The sequence below is a fragment of the Prionailurus bengalensis genome, chromosome B2 (genome assembly GCF_016509475.1).
Source record: "Prionailurus bengalensis isolate Pbe53 chromosome B2, Fcat_Pben_1.1_paternal_pri, whole genome shotgun sequence".
NCBI classification, from domain to species: domain Eukaryota; kingdom Metazoa; phylum Chordata; class Mammalia; order Carnivora; family Felidae; genus Prionailurus; species Prionailurus bengalensis.
In genome coordinates this window covers 68,272,516-68,295,876 of record NC_057349.1, presented here as the reverse complement: position 1 = coordinate 68,295,876, position 23,361 = coordinate 68,272,516, and the positions used below count along the sequence as shown (strand labels likewise).

General features: G+C 37.4%; 1 protein-coding gene across 2 annotated transcripts in view; it reads left to right on the top strand.

The window, feature by feature from the left end:
• The window catches only part of IMPG1 (interphotoreceptor matrix proteoglycan 1), a 140,164-nt gene that overhangs the window by 10,109 nt on the left and 106,694 nt on the right, over window positions 1–23,361 (top strand). Inside the window, exon 2 of one of the 2 annotated variants that reach the window (XM_043591860.1) lies at window positions 15,233–15,466. The exons of the other annotated variant lie outside the window; for it this stretch is intronic. Within the exon in view, the coding sequence (XP_043447795.1) occupies window positions 15,233–15,466 (234 nt within the window). The remainder of the gene's footprint in view (window positions 1–15,232; window positions 15,467–23,361) is intronic. 2 annotated transcript variants of the gene reach the window in all.

The following is a 23,361-nucleotide window of genomic DNA, read 5'->3' as shown; positions in this document are numbered from 1 at the left end:
ATTTCATTGAGGTTTTATTTTGTATTTCCCTCATTATTAATGAGTTTCAGTATCTTTTCCTATATTGTTCCTTTTCTACAAAATGCTTACACAAAAATTGTGCCCATTTTTTCATTAGGATGTATATCTTTTCTTACTGACTTAGAACAGTTCTTTGAAAGTTATGAATATTAGTCCTGCAGTTGCATACCTTTCAAATATCTTCTCCTAGTTTGTAGCTTATCTTCTTACTTTCTTAACGGTAACCTCTGATGAGCAGACATTCTTCATTTTTATGGAGTGGAATTTATCATCCTTTAACTTCATAGTTTGTGAGGATTTTCTGTCCTGCTTAAAAAAAAAAAAACCTTCCCTAGCTTGAAGTCATGAAAATATTATTTTATATTGTCTTACACAAATCATGTAGTTTTTCTGTTCATATTTAAGCCACTGAAATTGATTTTGTGTGTGTGTGAGAGAGACAGAGAAAGAGAGATGTAGTGAAAAGAGAATTTTTTTTCCCATATGGATAATCAATTGTTTTAGCACCATTTACTGGATAATTTCTGCTTTCCTCTCTGCTCTGTGATATCCCTTCTCTCATGAACATGATTTTGTCCATTTTTTTTATCCCTTAACCAATAGTACATTGCTTTAATTATTACAAACTTATAATGATCTTGATATCCTATAACCATGTATCCCTGGCTTTGTTCTCTTTTTTACAGGAGTGTCTAGGCTATTCTTGACCCTCCACTCTTACATAATAGATTTTAAAATTAGCTCACCAAGTTCTACAAAACACTTTATTAAGGAGATTGAAATTGTGTTGAATCTAAGGGCACCTGGGTGGCCCAGTCGGTTAAGCCTCCGACTTCGGGTCAGGTCATGATCTCACAGTTTGGGAGTTCGAGCCCCGCATTGGGCTCTGTGCTGACATCTCCGAGCCTGGAGCCGGCTTCAGATTCTGTGTTTCCCCCTCTCTCTACCCCCTCCCTGCTCACGCTCTGTGCCTCTCTGTCTCTCAATAATAAATAAACATTTAAAAAAGAGAAGAAATTGTGTTGAATCTGTAGATTAATATGGGAGAGCTGATACCTTTGTAATGTTAAGTCTTCTTATCTAAGAGCATGGAATATCTCTCCTTTTATTATTATCTTACAGTAAAATTGCAGGCTTATTTCATTAAAGGGCTTACATATGTTGGACTTATCCCCAGCTACTTTATATTAATTGTGATCATGTAAATGACATTCTTATTACATTTTCTATGTAGAAAAATAATTGGTTTTATATCCCTTAGCTTTGCTGAAAAATCTTAATTCTGAAAATTCACTAGCAACTGTTTGGAGTTAAAATTTTTTTAATGTAAATAATTAAATTTTTTTCATTCATGAATAAAGAAAATTTGAGTTCTTATCTTTCAGTCTTTGTATGTTTTATTTTTTATATTTTCTTACTGTTCCTAGTAACCCATCCAGCATATTAAAGACAAATGGTGATTGAGCACATTCTTACCTTGTTACTGATCATAAAGGGAATGCTTTCATACTTTACTTGGGTATGATGCTTGTTTTACATTTTGCATGTTTTTGTAAATGCCCTATACCAGGGTTTTCCTTTAAAGTTCCCTTCTATTCCTAAGAGTTTTAATCATTAATGAATATGGAAAGATAGCGTACACTTCTATATCTATTTAGATTACCAGCTGGTTTTTCTCTTTTAATTCATTAATGTAATAACTTGCCTTAATCAATTTTCAAATATTAAATCCTGAGATACATTCCTGAGATAAATCCAACTTGGTCATGACCGTTTTTCACACACTGCTGGATTCCATTTGCTAATATCTTATTTCAAATTATTGCATTCATATTCATATGCAAGAGTGGATCATTATTTTTTATCTCCTAGTTTCCTTGGCAAGTTTTGTAAGACTTTGTATGAAAATGAAGTTTGTCTTTTTTTTTTAATATTTGATAGAACTCTCTGATAAAGCTAGAGAATGATATTTATGGAAAGATATTTGACTGCTGACTCAACTTTTTTATAGGTTATAATAGTAATGAGATTTCCGATCTTTTTTATATTAGTTTCGGTACCTTGTATATTTCTAGAAATTTATCCATTTCATATAAAATTTCAAATTTATTGACAACATTATTCATAATATCCTCTTGTGTTTTTTCATGGCTATAGAAAATGTAATGATGTCCTCCTTTTGCTATCCTGATAGGATTGTGTCTTTTGCTTACTTCATCAATCTTATTTTTTCTTGTTTTTCATTAGCTTTTTCAAAGGAGAAATTTTTTAGCTTTTATATTTTCTTTATGTTATTATCTTATGTTTTACATTTTCTTAATCTCTATTCTTCTCTGTTTTCTTGTATTTTCTTTTAGTTTATTTTTGTTTTCTTTTGCTAACTTCTTGAGATGGATTTAGGTCACTAATATTTAGCTTTCTTTTTCTTTTTCTAAAGTAAGCATTCTCATAAGATAAATTTACCTTTCAAATACTGATATTGCCATGTTGCCATATTCCACAGTTTTATTATGCAGTATTTTTATCATCTGATAAAATGTTCCCTGATATTTATCATTTGATAAAAATATTTCTACTATGTAGCATTATTACTCCCTTGTCATGGGTTCTTTATAAGGATTTTTTTTTTTTAGTTTCCAAATACATGGAGATATTCTGATTGTTTTTTAAAATTGATTTTTAGCTTACTTCTCTATTGGGCTGAGAATATAATGTACATGCATTAGAATTCAGTATATAGTCAATACTTGCGTATGTTGTCCCTGTGCTTGAAAAGAAGGAATATTTTATATTATAAATATATAACATGTTATATGTTACATATTGTCTTTATTTTAAAATGTTCCACATATGGGGCGCCTGGGTGGCGCAGTCGGTTAAGCGTCTGACTTCAGCCAGGTCACGATCTCGCGGTCCGTGAGTTCGAGCCCCGCGTCAGGCTCTGGGCTGATGGCTCAGAGCCTGGAGCCTGCTTCCGATTCTGTGTCTCCCTCTCTCTCTGCCCCTCCCCCGTTCATGCTCTGTCTCTCTCTGTCCCAAAAATAAATAAACGTTCAAAAAAAAAAAGAAAATTAAAAAAAATAATAAAATAAAATAAAATAAAATAAAATAAAATAAAATAAAATAAAATAAAATGTTCCACATATCTCCATTAGGTCAAGTTTACTCATGTTTTCCATCATCTATATTCTTATTTATTTTATCTGCTTTTTCTATCAATTACCAAGCAAGATCCTTAAAATTTATCTGATATTATTGTTGTTTACCTTCCTTATTATTCTTTATTATTCTGTCAACCAATTTTATATTTTGAAGTCATAATATTAAGTGCATAAAATTACAACTTGTTACCTCTTTCTGATGATGACTTTTAAACTCTTATCAATATGTTATTACTCTTTTTCTTTGTAATACCTTCTGCCAAATAAGAAACTTTGTCCACTAGTATCCTGGAACTGACTCCTACTAACTTATAGGAGCCAATTACATACATCTTTTCACAAGTTAGTGCTTGGTAATGTCACGTCAGTGGCTTGAAATCAGCCATGAGAGAATATTAACACATGGAATTTGGCGAATGCTACAAATCAGGCCTTCTCATCTATCCCCAAGAACTGGTTATTGAATATTTACCAGCATAGCTATGACTTCCTTCAATATTAATATAGCCATACCAACTTTCCTTTGGATAGTGTTAGCATGTTATTACTTTTTTCCACCCTTTTAATTTCAACTTCTCTATGTCTTTCCATTTAGATGTATCTCTGAAAACAGCATAGAGTGGAAGATTTTTTTTAATGCAGTCTGACAATCTCTGCTTTTAACAGGAGTATTTTGTCCATTTGCATTTAATGTGTGCCAAATATTACATGGAACATACTAATCCAAAACTATGGTTTTTGAATTACTATCATACCCTTTTTAGGTTAGAAACCTAACACATATAGAGATTATCTGCCCAAGTTCATGAAGTGACTCAAAAAAGCAGAACTATCTTACTATAACTTCAATCCCACAGGTACTCAAAACGAATGAACATAGGTCCTTGTGCCTCAGAAAGTTTAACAAGCAGAGATTTACAGCTGTTTCTGTTGATTGACTCTACTCCAATTCTGTTCTTGAGCAGTTAAAAATATCACTTTTGTGTGGAAATATATGCACCAATACTATACATGCAATTCTCTCTCTACTCAGAACTTTCATATACTCCAAGGTCAGGTCTGCATGAGAGCGCTAAAAATAGGAATAGTGTGTTTCATGGTTTGCAATATTAAAATCACAAGCAGCAAAAAAATTTAGAAAACAGAGATACTGAGCTAAATAGAACTAATTCTACTATGAATACTTTAGACATTGTAATATTCTAATAACTATGTTCCAAGTATATAGCACCCCTGGAAACGCAAGGAGAAAGATATCCCATGGTCCAGCAACCCAGCACAGCTGGAACCAAAAGGAAAGTGAGGATTTGGCACATATCATTAATGTGTCTCATAAGGAAATCCACATTCCTGTTCCCTGATATTTCATAGGGCACCCCCAGCCTCTAGAGTTTCCTAACTCCTGAATTGGTGGGAATTTTTCTGTAAGCTCTTGGTAGGTCTCTATGAATTCCTGCCACTTGTCTTCTTCACCCACTTCCAAGCAGATCATGGCCTCAGTCTGCCTCTGGCTTATGAATTACCTGGTACTGTTCAAGTGTAACCCTTTGGTTTCCATGCCATTCAATATTTGCATCAAGCTGTGCTCAAGAAATGCTCTAAACTGCAATGTCCCCTACATTTGTGAGGTACAATTGCAACTGGGCATCCACATATCAGACTTACTAGTAATATTCCATTATGTTTCTCTTGTCCATAACCTGTGTATTTATTTAAACTCTTGAAGGAGTTCTGAAACCTATGGAGATTATGCCAAAAAGTATACATGATGCTTTAGAAATTGGGAAGCAGAAGAAAGGAAAAAAGGTTAGTAGAATTTAAGTTAATGTAGGGATGAGATGATTAAAAGTGGCTTAATGGAATTGGTCCCACATTTACATGGAAAGGGTAGCTGCTTACCCAGGATGATTTGAGGGGTACTAAAAAATCCAATTGTTAGAGAAAATGCGGGTTTCTTTTCAGCTGAAAACAAGCCTCAGCTAGGCTGGCGAGCAACTTGAACATACTTGTTCTCACCTCAGTTTCGCATTCTGTTTACATGACCGTAGCACTAAACCAACTCCCTTCACCGTTTGTTCAAAGTAATATACTTTGCAGTTAACCACAGCTTCTAGAAATATCCTACTTTTCTTAACTTTCAAGACTGGCTTATGTGGGGGAAAAAGGATTTTGCTGATTTCGCTTATGTATTCATATGAAAATCACTTATAGTTCTTAACATTTTAAACTTTCCTGCTAAAATTCTCAAGTAAATTTAGCCCTCTATACAGTAGCAATGTGTTCATCTTGTGGTTCCCACAATCTGTGACCCAATACCATGTACCTTGAGAACACTTCAGAGTCAAGGGCATGCGTGTGGTTCTGGAATTACAGTAGGGACAGTGCCCTTGAACTGGTAGTGGCTGTGTGTGGACCTCAGCCAGGGTCCATTATAAACCGATGCCCTGCTTTAGATGAAAGCAGCTGTGTTCTGAGACCTTCACACCACACACTATGACAAGTACTTCCATTGTGTTTCTTTCCTCTCCCAGGACAGAGACGCCAGTCATTTTTGACACCCCTCCCCTTCTCAATATGCCGTTCTATCTCTCCCCACAAGGGGTGGAGGAGTTAGATCAGGAAAGTTTATGCAAGATTAAATAATTATTTTTGAAAATTTCCAGTCATTGATTTGGTCCTGAAATGTTATCTACTTTCTCTCTGTGGAATTCTATTCTTCAAATGGAGATTTTTGTTCTATAGGAATTCCAGTAATTTTTGTCTCTACTTCTGTTAATTCATTCATTAAGGCATTCCGGCCTTCTCCCTTAGGAAACATAATGGGTTCGCTAAGTGCTTGTACCAGTGACTGTTGCTTTCATAACAATGCTGCCGGAAAAGCCCCATTCTCCTTTTCCTGTTGTCTGTTTTATCGTCACAATATGTGTACAGTAATACTATATTGTAAACCTTCAGGGTTAGATGGCTGGAAAATATCCTTCTGGAAAAGAGTTTGATAAAGAGTGGTCCAAACGGGTTGATAAGGATCCACTTGAATATATAACCAAGAAAGAGACTGATTGGTGGGCAAAGCTGAGCCTTACTTAAAATGAAAACTTCATAAGCAGCCTACAGCTGGAGACCAACTTTGGTACAGAAAGGAAAAAAAAATAAACTCTTTGCAGATATGACAGGGAGGTGATGTGAACTATCATGGCTTCCAGGATGCCAGTCAACATCAAGGCCACACAGCCACCAGCCTACAACCTAAAGTGGAAAAAATACTTTTGACTGAAGGGCTAGCTTTCACATTAGCATGTGGATATGCTTAGTCAATCTAATTTTAAAACAGTATATGAGGAATCAAAAGCCTAGTATTTCTGACCTGCCACTTCACCCTTGGACATAGTTGATTTTTCCTTAGAATAAATTAATGTTTTAATTTAGTATTTGAATCTAGTGGTCATTTCATTAATTTCCTTTTCTATATATTTGGAAATTTCTAAACTTGTCATCGCTATACTGGATTGCAGGATTTGGGTTAGCTCCAGGGTAGAGTGGCTAAAGGAAAAAAAAAAAGATCCTCCCAATGTAAACTTTTTTTTAATTTTATATTTAAATTTACATCCAAATTAGTTAGCATATAGTGCAACAATGATTTTAAGAGTAGATCCCTTAATGTCCCTTACCCCCTTAGCCCATCCCCCCTCACACAACCCCTCCAGTAACCCTGTTTGTTCTCCATATTTAAGAGCCTCTTATGTTTTGTCTGCCTCCCTGTTTTTATATTATTTTTGCTTCCCTTCCCTTATGTTTGTCTGTTCTGTGTCTTAAAGTCCTCATATGAGTGAAGTCATAATGATGTTTGTCTTTCTCTGACTAATTTCGCTTAGCATAATACCCTCTAGCTCCATCCATGTAGTTGCAAATGGCAAGATTTCATTCTTTTTGATTGACGAGTAATACTCCATTGTGTATGTATATATATACACACACACTACATCTTCTTTATACATTCATCCATCAATGGACATTTGGGCTCTTTTGATACTTTGGCTAATGTTGATTAGCATTAGTGCTGCTAGAAACATTGGGGTGCATGTGTCCCTTCGAAACAGCATACCTGTATCCCTTGGATAAATACCTAGTAGGGCAATTGCTAGGTCATAGAGTAGTTCTATTTTTAATTTTTTGAGGAACCTCCATACTGTTTTCCAGAGTGGCTGCACCAGCTTGCATTCCCACCAGCAGTGCAAAAGAGATCCTCTTTCTCCACATCCTGGCCAACATCTGTTGTTGCTTGAGTTAATAATGTTAGCCATTCTGACAGGTGGTATCTCATTGTGGTTTTGATTTGTAGTTCCCTGATGATGAGTGATGTTGAGCATTTTTTCATGTGTCAGTTGGTCATCTGGATGTCTTCTTTGGAGAGCTGTCTATTCATGTCTTTGGTCCATTTCTTCATTGGATTATTTGTTTTTTGGGTGTTGAGTTTGATAGGTTCTTTATAGATTTTTGGACACTAACCCTTTATCTGATACGTCGTTTGCAAATATCTTCTCCCGTTCTGTCAGTTGCCTTTTAGTTTTGCTGATTGTTTCCTTCGCTGTGCAGAAGCTTTTTATTTTGATTAGGTCCCAATAGTTCATTTTTGCTTTTGTTTCCCTTGCCTCCGGAAACATGTTGAGTAAGAAGTTGCTGTGGCCAAGATCAAAGGGGTTTTTGCCTGCTTTCTTCTTGAGGATTTTGATGGCTTCCCATCTTACATTTAGGTGTTTCATCCATTTTGAGTTTATTTTTGTGTATAGTGTAAGAAAGTGGTCCAGGTTCATTCTTCTGCATGTTGCTGTCCAGTTTTCCCAGCACCACTTGCTGAAGAGACTGTCTTCATTCCATTGGATATTCTTTCCTGCTTTGTCAAAGATTAATTGGTCATACATTTGTGGGTCTATTTCTGAGTTCTGTATTCTGTTTCATTGATCAGAGTGTCTGTTTTTGTGCCAGTACCATACTGTCTTGTTGATTACTGCTTTGTAATACAGCTTGACGGGGATTGTGGTACTTCAGCTTTGGTTTTCTTTTTCAAGATTGCTTTGGCTTTCTTTTTCAAGATTGCTTTGGCTATTCGGGGTCTTTCCTGGTTCCATACAAATTTTAGGATTATTTGATCTAGCTCTGTGAAGAATGCTGGTGTTATTTTGATAGGGATTGCATTGCATATGTAGATTGCTTTGGGTAGTATTGACATTTTAACAATATGTTTTCTTCCTATCCAGAAGCATGGAATCTTTTTCCAGTTTTTTGTGTCGTTTTCATTTTCTTTCATAAACTTTATATAGTTTTCAGTGTATAGATTTTTCACCTCTTTGGTTAGATTTATTCCTAGGTATTTTATGGTTTTTGGTGCAATTGTAAATGGGATTGATTCCTTGATTTCTCTTTATGTTGCTTCATTGTTGGTATATAGAAATGCAACTGATTCTTGTGCATTGATTTTATATCCTGCAACTTTGCTGAATTCATGAATCAGTTCTAGCAGTTTTTTGGTGGAATCTTTAAGGTTTTCCATATAGAGTACCATGTCGTCTGCAAAGAGTGAAAGTTTGACCTCTTCCTGGCCGATTTGGATGCCTTTTATTTCTTTGCAGAGGCTAAGACTTCCAATACTATGTTGAATAACAGTGGTGAGAGTGGACATCCCTGTCTTGTTCCTGACCTTAAGGGGAAAGCTCTCAGTTTTTCCCCAATTTAAACTTTTGGTGTCAACCACTTTTCTTAGCCTGCTGGAGGGAGCCCTGCCTATGGACACCCACCTAAATATTTCCTGCCACACCTTTCATGAGAACCTCCCAACCCATTGTGAGCCCATCCCACCATGCTGCCTCAGCCCTTCCTCAAATGGTTTCTTTTGCTGAGAAATCACCACTCTCACCATCACTCCCATCAACAAATGTACTCAACATGTATAATCCCAAACTCAAAGAAGTGATAATAGCAGTTGATTTTCCAACATTCCCTTTTCAGTATACATTATGTGTTAGATAGCGACACCATCTGGTGAGGTGGCACATTAGCATGTTGAATACACCAGGCTCTATGAGCACACATTGCAAGCCTCTAAAAAATAAAAAAATTTAAAAAAATAGAGGAAAAAAAGAGAATGAAGGGAGGAAATGTTGGTACTTTTATGTGTGGTATCAGAGGAATCTTCACCCATATAGGACCTTACTTTGTTTTAGGAAAAGCAGTAAAGCCAGATCTTTCAACGACTTTTGCTGTGGAATGGAAAAAAAAAAAAATGGATCAATAGCTAGAGGGGAAATGGCATCAAGAGAATCCTTTAAGTAGAAGGAAAAGTAATAGCGTGTTTGTAGGCTGATAGGAGTAATCCAGCATGAAGAAGGGAAATACCAACATAGGCAAGTGATAGAAGAGTTTCTGGAAGAATGTCCTCAAGAGGTGTAAAAGGATGGGATACAGACAGTACACAAGTAAAGGAATTGGCCTTGAATAGGAATAGACTGCTCATCAAATAGTCACAGGAAGGAAAGCAGAGTATGTGAATGCAGATGCAGTCAGTGAGCAGATGCAATGCTGGGCATTGATAAAGTTCTCTTCTTGCTCCCCTCATTCTCAGGAAAATGTGGAACCAGGTCATCAGCTAAAAGTGAGAATTGGCCAGAAGTGCAGGAAATTTGAGAAAAGTTGTATGTAGTTCTCCTGGAGAGTGAGAAACTCAGTGGACCAGGGAAACATAGTGTGATGCTATTTATGGATCATAAATTTAACATGAGTCTGGGGGCACCTGAGTGGCTCAGTTGGTTAAGAATCTGACTGTTGCTTTTGGCTCAGATCATGATCTCACGGTTCATGAGTCCCAGCCCCATGTCAGATTTCATGCTTACAGCACAGAGCCTGCTTGGAATTCTCTCTCTCTCTCTCTCTCTCTCTCTCTCTCTCTCTCTGCCCCTCCCCTGCTCACTCTCTCTCTCTCTCAAAATAAATAAACTTTAAAAAAAATTGAAAAATTGTTAAGTGAGTCCAAATGGTTATTTTTCTCCATCCACGTTCAGCTACAAGGGTACAAAGTGAGGAGTAGGAAGAGGGCTGAATATAACATAAAGTTTTACCTATCAAGCACAATTATTCAGGGGCAAGGGAATTGACGACTTGTCATCCTAAAGATGGAATTCCTAAAGAGGAATTTTTTATTTATCTTTTCACTTAGGATATTATCTTTAATAAGATGGCTGTGCTCAAAATCTCTGATATTAGACACTGTAGCAGGGAGAAGAAATTTAAAAGGGAGGTTGCAATAATGTAGGTGGACAGGACAAATGAAATACAAGAGAACAATAAATGAATTCTGAATATGGGGTCTGAGAAAGCTTAGTGGAAAAGGAAAGAAAGCTTAGAAACTGGCCCATGAAGGAAGAAGGAAAAGAAGGGCCTGCCGATATGAGGGAACAGACAAATAGGAGATGAGCACTGAAGGATGGAAGTATAGGAAGTCTTCCAGGATGAGCATAGTCTTGTCTAAGGACTAAGGAGAAGTGTCACGAAAGAACATGTTTAGAAGGAAAAGTAATACCAGGGAGTGAAATGCATAGACTGTTGAATAAAGGAGTTTTTATTGAGCACTTACCCTGTGCATAATGCTGTTTTAAGTGCTGCCCAGGTGGTAACTCATTTACTAATATCACAGAAGCCCTGGAGGAGAGGCACCACCACTCCCCATTCTACAGGTGAGGAAACTCAGGCACAGACAGGTCAAGTGCTTCCAACTGTATAGCTAGTGAGTCACAGAGCAAGGGCCCTGTGTACCACTGGTGTTATCAAAACATTTTGAATAAACAAGCAACATATAATTTCTGTTGCTACTACATTTTTCTTTCGTAAATAATGAACATACTTAAATTAAATTTAGAAAGTAAGCAATGAATATTAGCTGTCTCTCATGTGTATTTAGAAGCCCTGAATATTCAAATATATTAATTTCCATTTTTTCTTTTCCTCATTCAATGAGATGACTGTTTCCAAAAACTATTGGCTTAGACTGTTTTCCTGGTGATTAATCTACAATATAATATAGTACAATTGTATTTATTTTTGTCCAAATTCTTATTATATTGTATTCTGGAAAAGATACAGAGTTTTTGTTTGTTTTTTTCTGAAACCACTTTGCCCTTCTTTTTCTTTGTAACTCTGAACTTCACCCAGAAATAGTTGTTGATGGCAGCCAATTCATCAACATACAGGTTATACTCATGTTTTGTCAAGGATTTTCTGCCTGAAAAAATTTTCTAATCTTTTATTAAATATGCTTCCTTTTTATAGCAGGTCATTCAACTATCAATTCATTCTCGTTAAACTTTTACCTATTCTTTCTAAATACTTATATAAACTAAAAATATCAGACACATGAAAATACATCCAGAGAATCAAAGTTCAGTTCAATTTCAACATTACTATTTATGCAACATGGAGGACAGCATCTAACGTGATCTCATTGCTTTACCAAAGAGTGCTTTCATTAGCACCAATAAATATCAGCTCTTTTTACCTCATTGAAATCTGTAACATTCCATGTTTCAATCTTTAAATTTTGGGTTTATTTTACTTGAATTCCTTGGGAAAGACACAGACTTTGTAAGTGTGGCCTCTTCTATAAATATTTTTGAACACAGGTAACCCTTAGTCTGTGTTCTCAGAGACTTTGCCTACCTCTTTTCTAGTGATGACTTAGGGTCAAGACACAGGCAGAAGATTCTGATCCCTGCCCAAGTGATAGTATCATCACAAATGATCCCCTGCGGTCGTTTCTATGTGTCTAGAGGAACACAGGCTGAAGTGTCTATTACTCATGTGAGAAAGGACACCAGAGAAAGGTGGAAGATGGTTAACCTAAAGTAGAGAAATGCATAGCATAGAGGAAATATGAGGCACTGTCAACTTGACCTTTGCTATTCCAGAGGGCAGAGATAGGACTACTGTGCAGAAGCTACTGGAAGGTAATTTTCAACACAAAGAATTACCTAAGTAGAGATTTTTAAAGTGAAACAAAGTGCTTCCTAGATGAGGGAGACAATCATTTGTAGGATATTTGCCATGGGTCTCCCTTACCAAGGAGATATTAAAAATTCAGTGACCGTATAAATGTATTTTCCAAACAGGGATACATTTGAGAATGAAGGGATAGCTCCAAATAAACCAGGATATCCCAAGCAAACCAAGTCTCACTTCACCCTAATTCACCCTCATTGTTGATCACTGGCTATGTGTATTTGACATGTGAAGAATAGGGAAGATTGATCCCAGTGGGGAAAAAGGAACAGGTCAGAGCTCATGGGATTCTGGGAAGCAGAGCAAATCTGGAACTTTTTCACCTCCTTCTAATCCTATCCTGGTAAAATGAAGTCCAAAGACCTGGATCCAGCAGTCCTATGTGAGCAAGCCTGGATATGAGCAAAGTGTTAAGATCCAGAATAATCCAAGTAGGAACAATTCCAGGACAGGGGCACTGTTCCCAGAGCCAAGGTGGAGTAAATACTATTCCCAAAGCAAATTATTCAGCAGGTTCTAACAGAGCATAACATTAAAAAGCAAGAACAGGTGGCATCTGGGTGGCTCAGTTGGTTAAACATCCCACACTTGATTTCGGCTCAGGCCATGAGCTCATGGTTTGTGAATCAAGCCCCACATCAGGCCCCATGCTGACAGCACAGAGCCTGCTTGGGATTTTTTCTCTCCCTCTCTCTCTGCCCTTCCCCTGCCCACTCTCCATCTCTCTCTCTCTCTCTTAAAATAAATAAATAAACATTTTTAAAAAACAAAGTAAGAACCATACCAACCCCAAAGGGCAGGATATTGTAGGGGTGACAAAGTGGAAAGCAAGACCAACATTACAGGCAGGCACTATGAGAAGATGTGCAGGATGAATGAAGAGTACAGTTTCCCAAAGCATGGTCTGTGCTTACCATACTGGATAGGCCTAGAATTATCTAATGACCCACATTTTTTTTTCTAATCTTAGTGGCAAATGAATTGTAATTACAAAAACTTTTTTCTGTGACCTACACTGAAATCTGTGAGTGTGTGAAAGGTTATTAGAAATTAACATTCCTAAACTAAAATTCCCATTTTACCAGCTTCAGTGAGCACTGTATACTCAGCTCCTGTCTCCTTCTTGCACTTGCCTGTGTTCAGTGGATACCTTCCACTCAGCCATGCAACCAGCCTAACTCAAGGAAAATGGCCTCCACCTCCTCCACAGTTAGAATGAGCCACTCAGGGTAATTTCAGTCCCCTACTCTGTGATCACTCAACTCAAGCCAATAGCACTGGCATATCCCTTGGCAACTGGTATTGGTCCAGGCATGTGGCATAAGTCAGCCACACTGTAGAGAAAGGTTATTTTTCAAAATGAACAAGGGTAAGCATGTTTAATTCAGTGGAAGCCAGCCTACAGATATAATCACCACGTGAGGGGACTGAACAAAGAGACAGTGGCAGAAAGGCAGAGTCAGAGCTTTGTTTTCACCAGGCATTCCTTACCATTAGCTTTCCTTTCTATGTGATAATAACTTCCTTATTGTTTAAGCCATTTTGACATGGGTTGTCTTGACTTGTCCCCTGAAAATGCTCTTACAGATCCTTAGAGCAGTGTTTTCCCAAACCTGCATGCATATTAGAATCACCTAGAGACCTTCAAAAGTTGCTGATGCCTATATTCTACTCAGAGATGATGATTTATTGGTTAGATGTGTGGCTGGGTAAGCAAATTAATCCATAAGCTCCCTTTCTTCCTGGAGATTCCTGGGAATTTATCACTGTCCAAGATTGACAGAGTACTCTAAGATGCCTCAAAATGACAGAGAATATGTGTTCCCACAGGACTCAGTCCATTCCCTGTAATGAAGGAGGGACTTTTATGCTTTGTGGCAAGATTTGAGTTCCTCCGCAGCTGCCCTACTTGGATTTCTGCTTGATTCCGTTGTCTATGCCAGAAGATTAGAGTTTGAGATGCTTCTTTAGTAAAATGGGAATAGAAGTCTCAGTAAGCCACATGGTTAGGGTCTCAAGGGGCCATAGTGAGTGGTCCCAACTGTTCATCAATTATTCCTTTCTTAAGTGGAAGACATAGAAGGAAAGAGGTGGAGTGGGAGAGAGGTAATTGATATCTGACCCCTATTAACATGCTCCAACACCTCCAAGCCTCAGTACCCTACTGTGTGATAAACCCAGAAACATATAATCTGTTTCATCAACACAGTAGAGTTTTGTGAAATAATATGACGCCTAGGAAAAAAATTCGAAGTAAGAAAGGACTCCGTGAATGTAAGTTATTGTTACAGAGGTCCAGAGAGTTAAAAATGAAGTGTAGACCTTACCCTAACAGACACAGCGGTGCCAGCAGGATGAAATGGCTCAGGGAGTTAAATCCTCTGCCAACCTGATCTCTTCATACTCCCTTTCATTCCTCTCACCTCTCTCCATAAAATATCAAACTTGCTCTGTAAAGTTGACTCTAAGATGTGTCTTTGCCCCAACTCACTTTCCACCAGATTGCTACCAGATTGCCACCCTCTGAGCCCCGCCCACAGAAATCCTAGTGCTGCCATTCACAGGCAGGAAGGTTGTTTGTTGCATTTTTCCCCCTAGGTTTTTAGAAGTTCTCCACTTCCTCATCCAGAGTGTACCTCTGGGTACCACAATGTGCTATCTTTCCCCACTTGAATTATAATGTCTATCAAAAGAGGCATCTCTCGGGAGGCTTGAGTGCTAAGTGGGGAGTGATTTTTAGAGATGTGTGGGAAATGGTTTCAATATTTGGCAGTTCCTAAAGGCAAGATGATTTGAGATGTTGGTTTTTTTTTTTAAATACACTTGATCGGCTCATTATGCTATTCCCTTATTTATGAAAATGCCTTGTCACTGGAATTCGGCAGTTGCTCCAAAGTAGAACTTGAATAAACCAGAGGATTATAACTTTTAGTTTGTTCCATTCATTTATCATATGTTTCACATATGTCAATGTATATATTCACCAGGAATCAATTTTTCTTTTACAGATCTCTCCATTAAAACATACCATTCTGAAACTAAAGATGTAGACAATGCCCCAAGAATCAAAACAACTGAAAGTACTACAAAAATGTACCAAGTGTCAACCATGAAACGAATATTCGATTTGGCTAAGCATCGACCCAAAAGATCAACATTTTTCCCAGCCGGGGTTAAAGTCTGTCCACAGGAATCCATGAAACAGATTTTAGCCAGTCTTCAAGCTTATTATAGATTGAGAGGTAAGGAAAGAGATGAAACCTGTTTAGCCTCTCATTCTTTTTATCCCTTCCTTTTCATTCAGTCATACATTGTCTTTAGCCCAAAACTTCCAGAGTCTCTCATTTAGTCACAAGAGTTACAGAAATCAGTCAAGTGACCTGAGAGTAATGAATAGTAAACATTCAAAACTATGGTAGATGTCTGCTCTTATGTTTAAAATGATGTCTTGTGCAACCCAGAACTATTAAGGCATTTAATGAGTCACCAGGGGGCCTTGGCCTCTGGGTATTACCACTTTGTTTTATTTTTGCCAAAGCCCAATATTGAATTTTAATGTTATCATTGTTAAGTAAGAAGCACAGAATGATTGCAACGTCAGGAATCTGAGCAGGTTGATTTATGACTTAGGATTTCATTTTTCAAAAGCAACATTACAATCCAGATGCTCTCTCCTTTCTTGTTGAGTTTAAGTTGTTTATTGCTGACCCAGAAAAAAGTGCTGAAGTTTGGAAACCTGAAGGCACATCCAAAGTGCACAGGAGTCACAAATTAACAGTGGTTACTGAGATGTAATGCAGGGATGTTATCAGGATTTACAACACAATGACTGTGATTTCCAGCAGAGTTAAAGTACAGTTTTCACCCCAAGACAGCATAACAGAATTCTTGGGGCTTTCTCAGAAATCATGATGGACTTCAAGCATACCACAGCCATCAGTGGCTATCCTTGTCATTCACTTACTACAGATGAAAAAGTCCCCATGGCTTCTTCTTTAAATGAAAAACAGAACACAAAAAAGAACCTTTAGTAGATACTATTAAATCCCCCAGGTTGCTCCAAATAGTGCAAAAATATCTAACTGAAACCTAAATTCAATTCATCTTCCATGTGAAAGTTGAGGAGGTTTTCTGATGTCCACCTTCATTCATCACATTAGATAATTGTTTCCATTCCTAAAAAGCACAGTCAACCTGCTCTATTTCAAGCCCATTAACTAGTGCATGCTGGTTCAATTCTAGCCTGTGATGTATTACAAATTATGACAACAGAGAACCCATTTCATGATACTAACATCCTACAAAATTCTTGAGTATTTACATCTGTAAAATGTACAAAGATTGAGTTAGTCTGGGGAGTTTTTACTGGGTTTTGGAGGTATAACTGTCTCAAAAATATCAAGCCTTATGTTCCTCATATGTCTCATTTTATGTGGAACAGATATTTGCTTTCTGACAGAAGCCATACCCACAGAGAAATGACAAGTACTGGATCACAGTCAGAAGGAGAACTCCAATTATAGGAAACAAAGTACACTATATTATTATGCTTAGGTCCTAGCATAGCACCTCTGCATAGCAGTTTCTGAGTAAACGCTTATTGATGGACACAGGAAGCAAACAGGCCATTGGGCATGCGAAGAAAAGACAATCATGTATAAACCATTCATTTTGAATGTGTTTACACATTGATCAGATAATGGCACTGGTATATTTCATGTTATTTGTTCATGGATGGAAGTAAAATACATAGTATATGCATCACATTGAATATGAACACAATACTGCTATTTTAAGGTAACTTCTAATTCTTTATGACATTCACAAATAGGATTCATCGCAGGTATTTAGAAAATAGGCTACTTATTGCTATAACCAAGTTTTTAACTCTGAATTGTATCCCTAACTCTTCGTTCTTGATTAGGTTTGCCATTTGCATTTTTGCTTTCCTGGATGAAACAAACCACTGTTTTTCTCCCCGTGGCAACAGCAGTCCATTATCTTTATGGCTGCCCCTGGGTGGTATGAAATTTACTATTCATCAGCATGGGTTCTTCAGTCTAACAAATTGGTTCACAAAGAAACAAGAAATAAGACCTAGCTACAACGTGGTATTCCTTTGACAGAGTTACCCACTTACCATTTTTGTTGCTGCTTTTACAAAATTATCTTTTGACGTCTTTCAAACGTAGGAGAGAAAGCTTCCACATTCATCAAATCAAATGAAATATTGAGATATTTGTTTTTCCAATACTTACAGCACCACAAATGAACGTGTTCTGAGCCTCATGGTAGAATCATAAACATGCTCATCCCAAAGCACAAATGCAAGACCGCAAGTCTTTCTGGTAGTCTCCCAGGGGAACCCTGGGCTCCTACCCAGGCAAACTCCCTGCTTTTGATTTCCTCCCTTCAAACCGCCTACCCCTCTCCATCCTCTGCCTCCCCGTCTTCCTCTTCCCTTTACACCTCCCTGTCTCCATTATCCTCCTCCTCCTCTTCCTCTTCCTTCCCTTCTTCTTCCTTTTCTTCTTCTTTCTCTTCTTCTCTCTCTCTACCTCTCCCAACCACAAAAGCTAGATCTTCCTTCCACATTAATTTATGACTTAGAGAAAGTTTAAGATAGAATCCTAGTTCTTCCTTCTCCATTTGTCATCCATAGATCAGCCGTATCACAAGCATCTGGCTACTTGTTAGAAATACAGACCTACTTTCACCCCACCGTATCCATGTCCAGAATCTGTATTTTAATAAGATTCCCAGGTAATTCATTTTCACTCTAAGGTTTTAGAAGCACTGGTCTAGAGAATATCTAGCCAACACCCCCATTGTACACATTTGAAAAGTGAGGTGACATGCTCAGTCAGAGGCATCATTGGTGGCAGAGCAAAGTTAGAACCCAGCATTGACTCCTACTCCAGTGTGTTATCTCTCCATCTAATGCATACCCAACCCTGTGGTGGACGTTTTTACATACCATTGGTCTAACCTGATCTTTCCAAATGTAAATAATTATCCCAGGGCATGCCTGGCCTCCAGGACACATGTTCCCTAGGGTTCTTCCCACATCGCCAAACAGCCTACCATATGCGATTCAAGAGAAAGACTGAGACTCTGTGGCCAGATTTCAGGCATTGGCCAGCAACTGTGGGAAGACTAGGGAGGCAAGGTTCTGGATTTGCCTAGAATCCCTTTGGAAATCTCTTCTGGTAGATTCAAGGAAGGATGATGCAGTAAGTTAAATAACTTAACAACTAAGTTAAAGGGTTAGAAAAATCCAGCTTTCAGAAGTTTTCAGACTCCTCCCAGCCCTGAGATCCTTAAATGCTTCAACTTTCAAGGGATTCTTCTTATGCTCCCTTGGTAAGGATAAGGGGCTTTCCTGGTAGGGCATGCACTGTGCTCCTGTTCTCCCAGTCACAGAAGGATTCTGCACCTCCTACTTTGTGCTTAAACTTCCAAGAGGCCAGAAAAATGACATCAAAGGAGTCACAAAAAAACCCTGCTCCTCAAAAAGTCTAAAGAAAAGCTACTGGTCCCTGTTTCATCCTTAACTTTTTAATCACTATAAACTACAATGCCTCAGGGAAATTATTTTTTTTCTTTTTTAGTTCAAGTTTTTATTTAAACTACAATTAGTTAGTATATGATGTGATATTAGTTTCAGGAGTAGAATTTAGTGATTCATCACTTACATATAACACCCAGTACTCATCACAACAAGTATTCTCCTTAATACCCATCATCCATTTAACCCATCCCTCACCCACCTCCCCTCCAGCAAATTTCGATTTGTTCTCTATGATTAAGAGTTTGTTGGGGCACCTGGGTGGCTCAGTCAGTTAAGCATCTGACTTCTGCTCTTATGGTTCCTGGGTTCGAGCCCCACATTGGGCTCTGTGCTAATAGCTCAAAGCCTGGAGCCTGCTTCAGACTCTATGTCTCCCTCTCTCTCTCACCCTCCCCATCTAGCACTCTGTTGCACTCTCTCTCTCTCTCTCAAAAATAAGTGAAACATTAAAAAAAATTTTTTAAAGAGTTTGTTTTATGGTTTCCTTCTCTCTCTTTTTTTCCATATGTTCACCTGTTTCATTTCTTAAATTCCACATATGAACGAAATCATATGGTATTTGTCCTTCTCTGACTTAATTTCACTTAGCATAATACACTCTAGCTCCATCCACATCATTGCAAATGGCAAGATCTCATTATTTTTTATGACTGAGTAATATTCCAGTATATATTTCTTAACTAGATTATTTGTTTTTTGGGTGTTGAGTTTGCTAAGTTCTTTATAGATTTTGGATACTAACCCTTTTTCAGATATATCATTTGCAAATATATTCTCCCATCCTGTCAGTTGCCTTTTATTTTGCTGGTTGTTTCCTTCTTTTTATCTTGATGAGGTCCCGATAGTTCATTTTTGCTTTTAGTTCCCTTGCCTCTGGAGACATGTCTAGTAAGAAGTTGCTATGGCCAAAGTCAAAGAGGTTGCTGCCTATTTTCTTCTCTAGGATTTTGGTGGTTTCCTGTCTCACATTTAGGTCTTTCATCAGTTTTGAGTTTATCTTTGTGTATGGTGTAAGCAAATGGTCCAGATTCATTTTTCTGCATGTTGCTGTCCAGTTTTCCTGACACCATTTGCTGAAGAGACAGTCATTCCATTGGATATTCTTTCCTGTTTTGTCAATTAGTACTAAAGACTTTGTAACAATATTTGTTCTTATAATCCATGCAAGTCTTTCCATTTCTTTGTGTCATCTTCAATTTCTTTCATAAGTGTTTTCTAGTTTTCAGAGTACAAATTTATTACCTCTTTGGTTACTTTATTCCTAGATATCTTATGGTTTGGAGTACAGTTATAAATGGGATTGATTCCTTTATCTTTCTGCTGCTTCATTATTGGTGTATAGAAATTCAACAGATTTCTGTACATTGATTTTGTATCCTGTGACTTTACTGAATTTGTGTATCAGTTCTAGCAATTTTTTGGTAGAGTCTTTTGGATTTTCTACATGTCCTCTGCAAATAGTGAAAGTTTTACTTCTTCCTTGCCAATTGGGATGCCTTTTATTTATTTTTATTGTCTGGTTGCTGAGGCTAGGACTTCCAGTACTATGTTAAATAACAGTGATGAGAGTCAACATCCCTGGCTTGTTCCTGACCAAGGAGGAAAAGCTGTCAGTTTTTCCCTATTGAGGATTATACTAACTGTGGTCCTTTCATGTATGGCCTTTATAATGTTAATGTATGTTCCCTCTATCCGTACTTTATTGAGGGTTTTTATCAAGAATAGATGCTGTATTTTGCCAAATGCTTTTTCTGTATCTATTGAGAGGATCATATGTATTTATTAATGTGGTGTATCACATTGATTGATTTACAAATATTGAACCACCCTTGTAACCAAGGAATAAATCCCACTTGATTGTGGTGAATGTTTCTTTTAATGTACTGTTGAATTTGATTTGCTAATATTTTATTGACAATTTTTGCATCCGTGTTCATTGGGGATAGTGGCCTGTAGATCTTTTTTTAGTGGGGTCTTTGTCTGGTTTTGGAATTAAGGTAATGCTGACCTTGTAGAATGAGTTGGGAAGTTTTCCTTCCATTTCTGTTTTTTGGAACAGTTTGAAAAGAATTAACTCTTCTTTAAACGTTTGGTAGAATTCTCCTGGGAAGCTCTCTAGCCCTGGACTTCTGTTTGTTGGGAGATTTTTTATTACTGACTCCATTTCTTTGCTGGTTATTGGTCTTTTCAAGTTTTCTATTTCTTCCTGTTTCAGTTTTAGTAGTTCATATGTTTCTAGGAATTTGTCCATTTCTTCCAGATTGCCCAATTTGTTGGCATATGATTTTTTTTATAATATTCTCTTATAGCTTTTTATATTTTTGTGGTGTTGACTGTGATCTCTCCTCTCCGGGAAATAATTCCTTAAACAGCTTCAGGTATTTGTGCTTCAAGTGGAAAGTTCTCTCAGAGCCTTTGTGAAAAGTGGATTTTAATGGGGATGGGGGTCTTGTGTGTCCCTGAAGTAGGAGAAAGGGCAGCAGAGATAGGAGCAGAGCTAGGAAGATACAGGCACCAAAAACAAACCTTAAACTGGACTGAAATAAAAGGAAGACTTAATCTGAGACCAAAAGCAACATGCCCACAGACATGTCAGACTAGTAAATAGAAGGATTATCATATTATGTTCTTCCAGATGTTCCACACACAGATATTATCAGTGAAAGTCACCAACACTAAGACCCGAAAGGCAGCGCTAGTTGATTTTATATACATGGAAATCCTCTATCTCTGGCAATTAAATGTGTTTTGAACTAAATTAGCAGGTGCATTGGGTAGAGATGGAAGGTCAGTGTAACACCTCCAAAAGAGAGTGTGGAGTAAACAGATGAGAAGGGTAGCAAGGACAACTGGTTTGCTTGGACTGGATACACAACTCTTAAGGTTTGGGCAAGTCTCAAAATATTCAAGTGTTGTTTCCTTTTTGCATGATATGTAGACTCTTGAGTAGAGGTGAAGATCAAAAGACTGCATGATGGCTGGTATTAGGAGAGGCATTACAACCCTCCAATCCTTGCCTGACAGGAGAGAGAGATAACATTCACAAACGTGTGTTCTCCTGGTGAGGCTATTGGCTTGCTCTCCAGGTGTGCTGACCCCTGTCACTTCCCCAGATGTGGAAAACTCAATGACACATTTGGGTTGGTGGGGACAGCACCCACTCCTGGCTTTGTGGGTTCTGGTGAGGTTGCTGCTGGTAGATGATCTGAGCTTCTTTTGGTGAGGAATTCTCTTTGCCTGTTAAAACAGAAAGTTAAGAAAACTCCAGACATATAAAAATGGGGAGTGAAGGGAAATAAAACATAGGAGTAAGAGTTTCCAAATTGGTTTTCTCTCACTGTGTTCCTTCCCCCCAGTCCCTTCTCTCAGCAGGCAGGCAGTTCCTTTAGAAAGTCAGATGATGTCAGCTTCTGCCTTAAAGCTTCCAATTGTTTCCCATTCCTACTGAAGTAAAATCAACATATTATAATTGCTTATGAAAGATGTCATCTAACTATTTTTCCTTCACTTAATCCTGTAAAATAATTTTTAAATGATGCACCTCTTTACATGGGTTTCAGTTAACATCCAAAGCTTTTCATTGTAAGTTTAAATAATTGGATAATATGTAACTTTTGATGAGTTGTAAGTATCGATACTGAATATAAAACAAAAACTAGAGAATTTTTATGCATCCAGTAGAATCTACCATAGCCACTCAATTGTTACCATCAAAGACTCAACAAGTACATGCCTTCATGTACTCTTCTTAACAGTAGGAAATGCAACGTGGATCCTTCTTCCCCACACACCTACGTTTCTACTCCACTCCCCACTTCAGTCTTATCTTAATGTAATTTATTTTATGCTTGAAAGTCTGTCATTGGCTACTCTAACATACTTCTCAGTAACAAAAATATGTATATAAATTTAAATTACAGATTTTATTTTTTCCTATTACTGTAGGCTTTATGTTTCCAAAGAAATTTCTTTTGGATTCAATTACATTTATAATTACTCTTAATATATAATTGATTAAAACAAATAGATACAAACTTTTAAGGCCTTTTTAAAAATTTATTTATTTGAGAGAAAGAGAAAGAGAGAGAGAGAGAGAGAGACCATGATCAGGGAAGGGGAAAAGAGAGAGGGAGAGAGAGAATCCCAAGCAGGCTCCATGCCATCAGCACAGAGCCTGATGCAGGGCTTGATCTCACAAACCACAGAATCATGACCTGAGCCAAAACCAAGAGTTGGACACTTAACTGACTGAGCCACCCAGGTGCCCCCAAATAGATACAAATTTAACAAAAAATTTTAAGTAAATTTATATTGGCAGATATAAGATCAGATATAGGTTTTTGTGAGTACTAATGTTTATAAATACAAAATTAGGGGAATGTTTATAAATACAAAGACTTGGGGAAGAGGCCAGTTTAAATGAAGGGCCTATAGCTAAAGCTTCATTAGCTTCAGCCTCTGTTTAGATGGAGTTACTTTGGTGTTGTTCCTCTATTAGTTTGTGTACCATTACTTATTATTCATATTATGTGTTGCTAAAATGAGACGGGATTTAGGATCAATTTT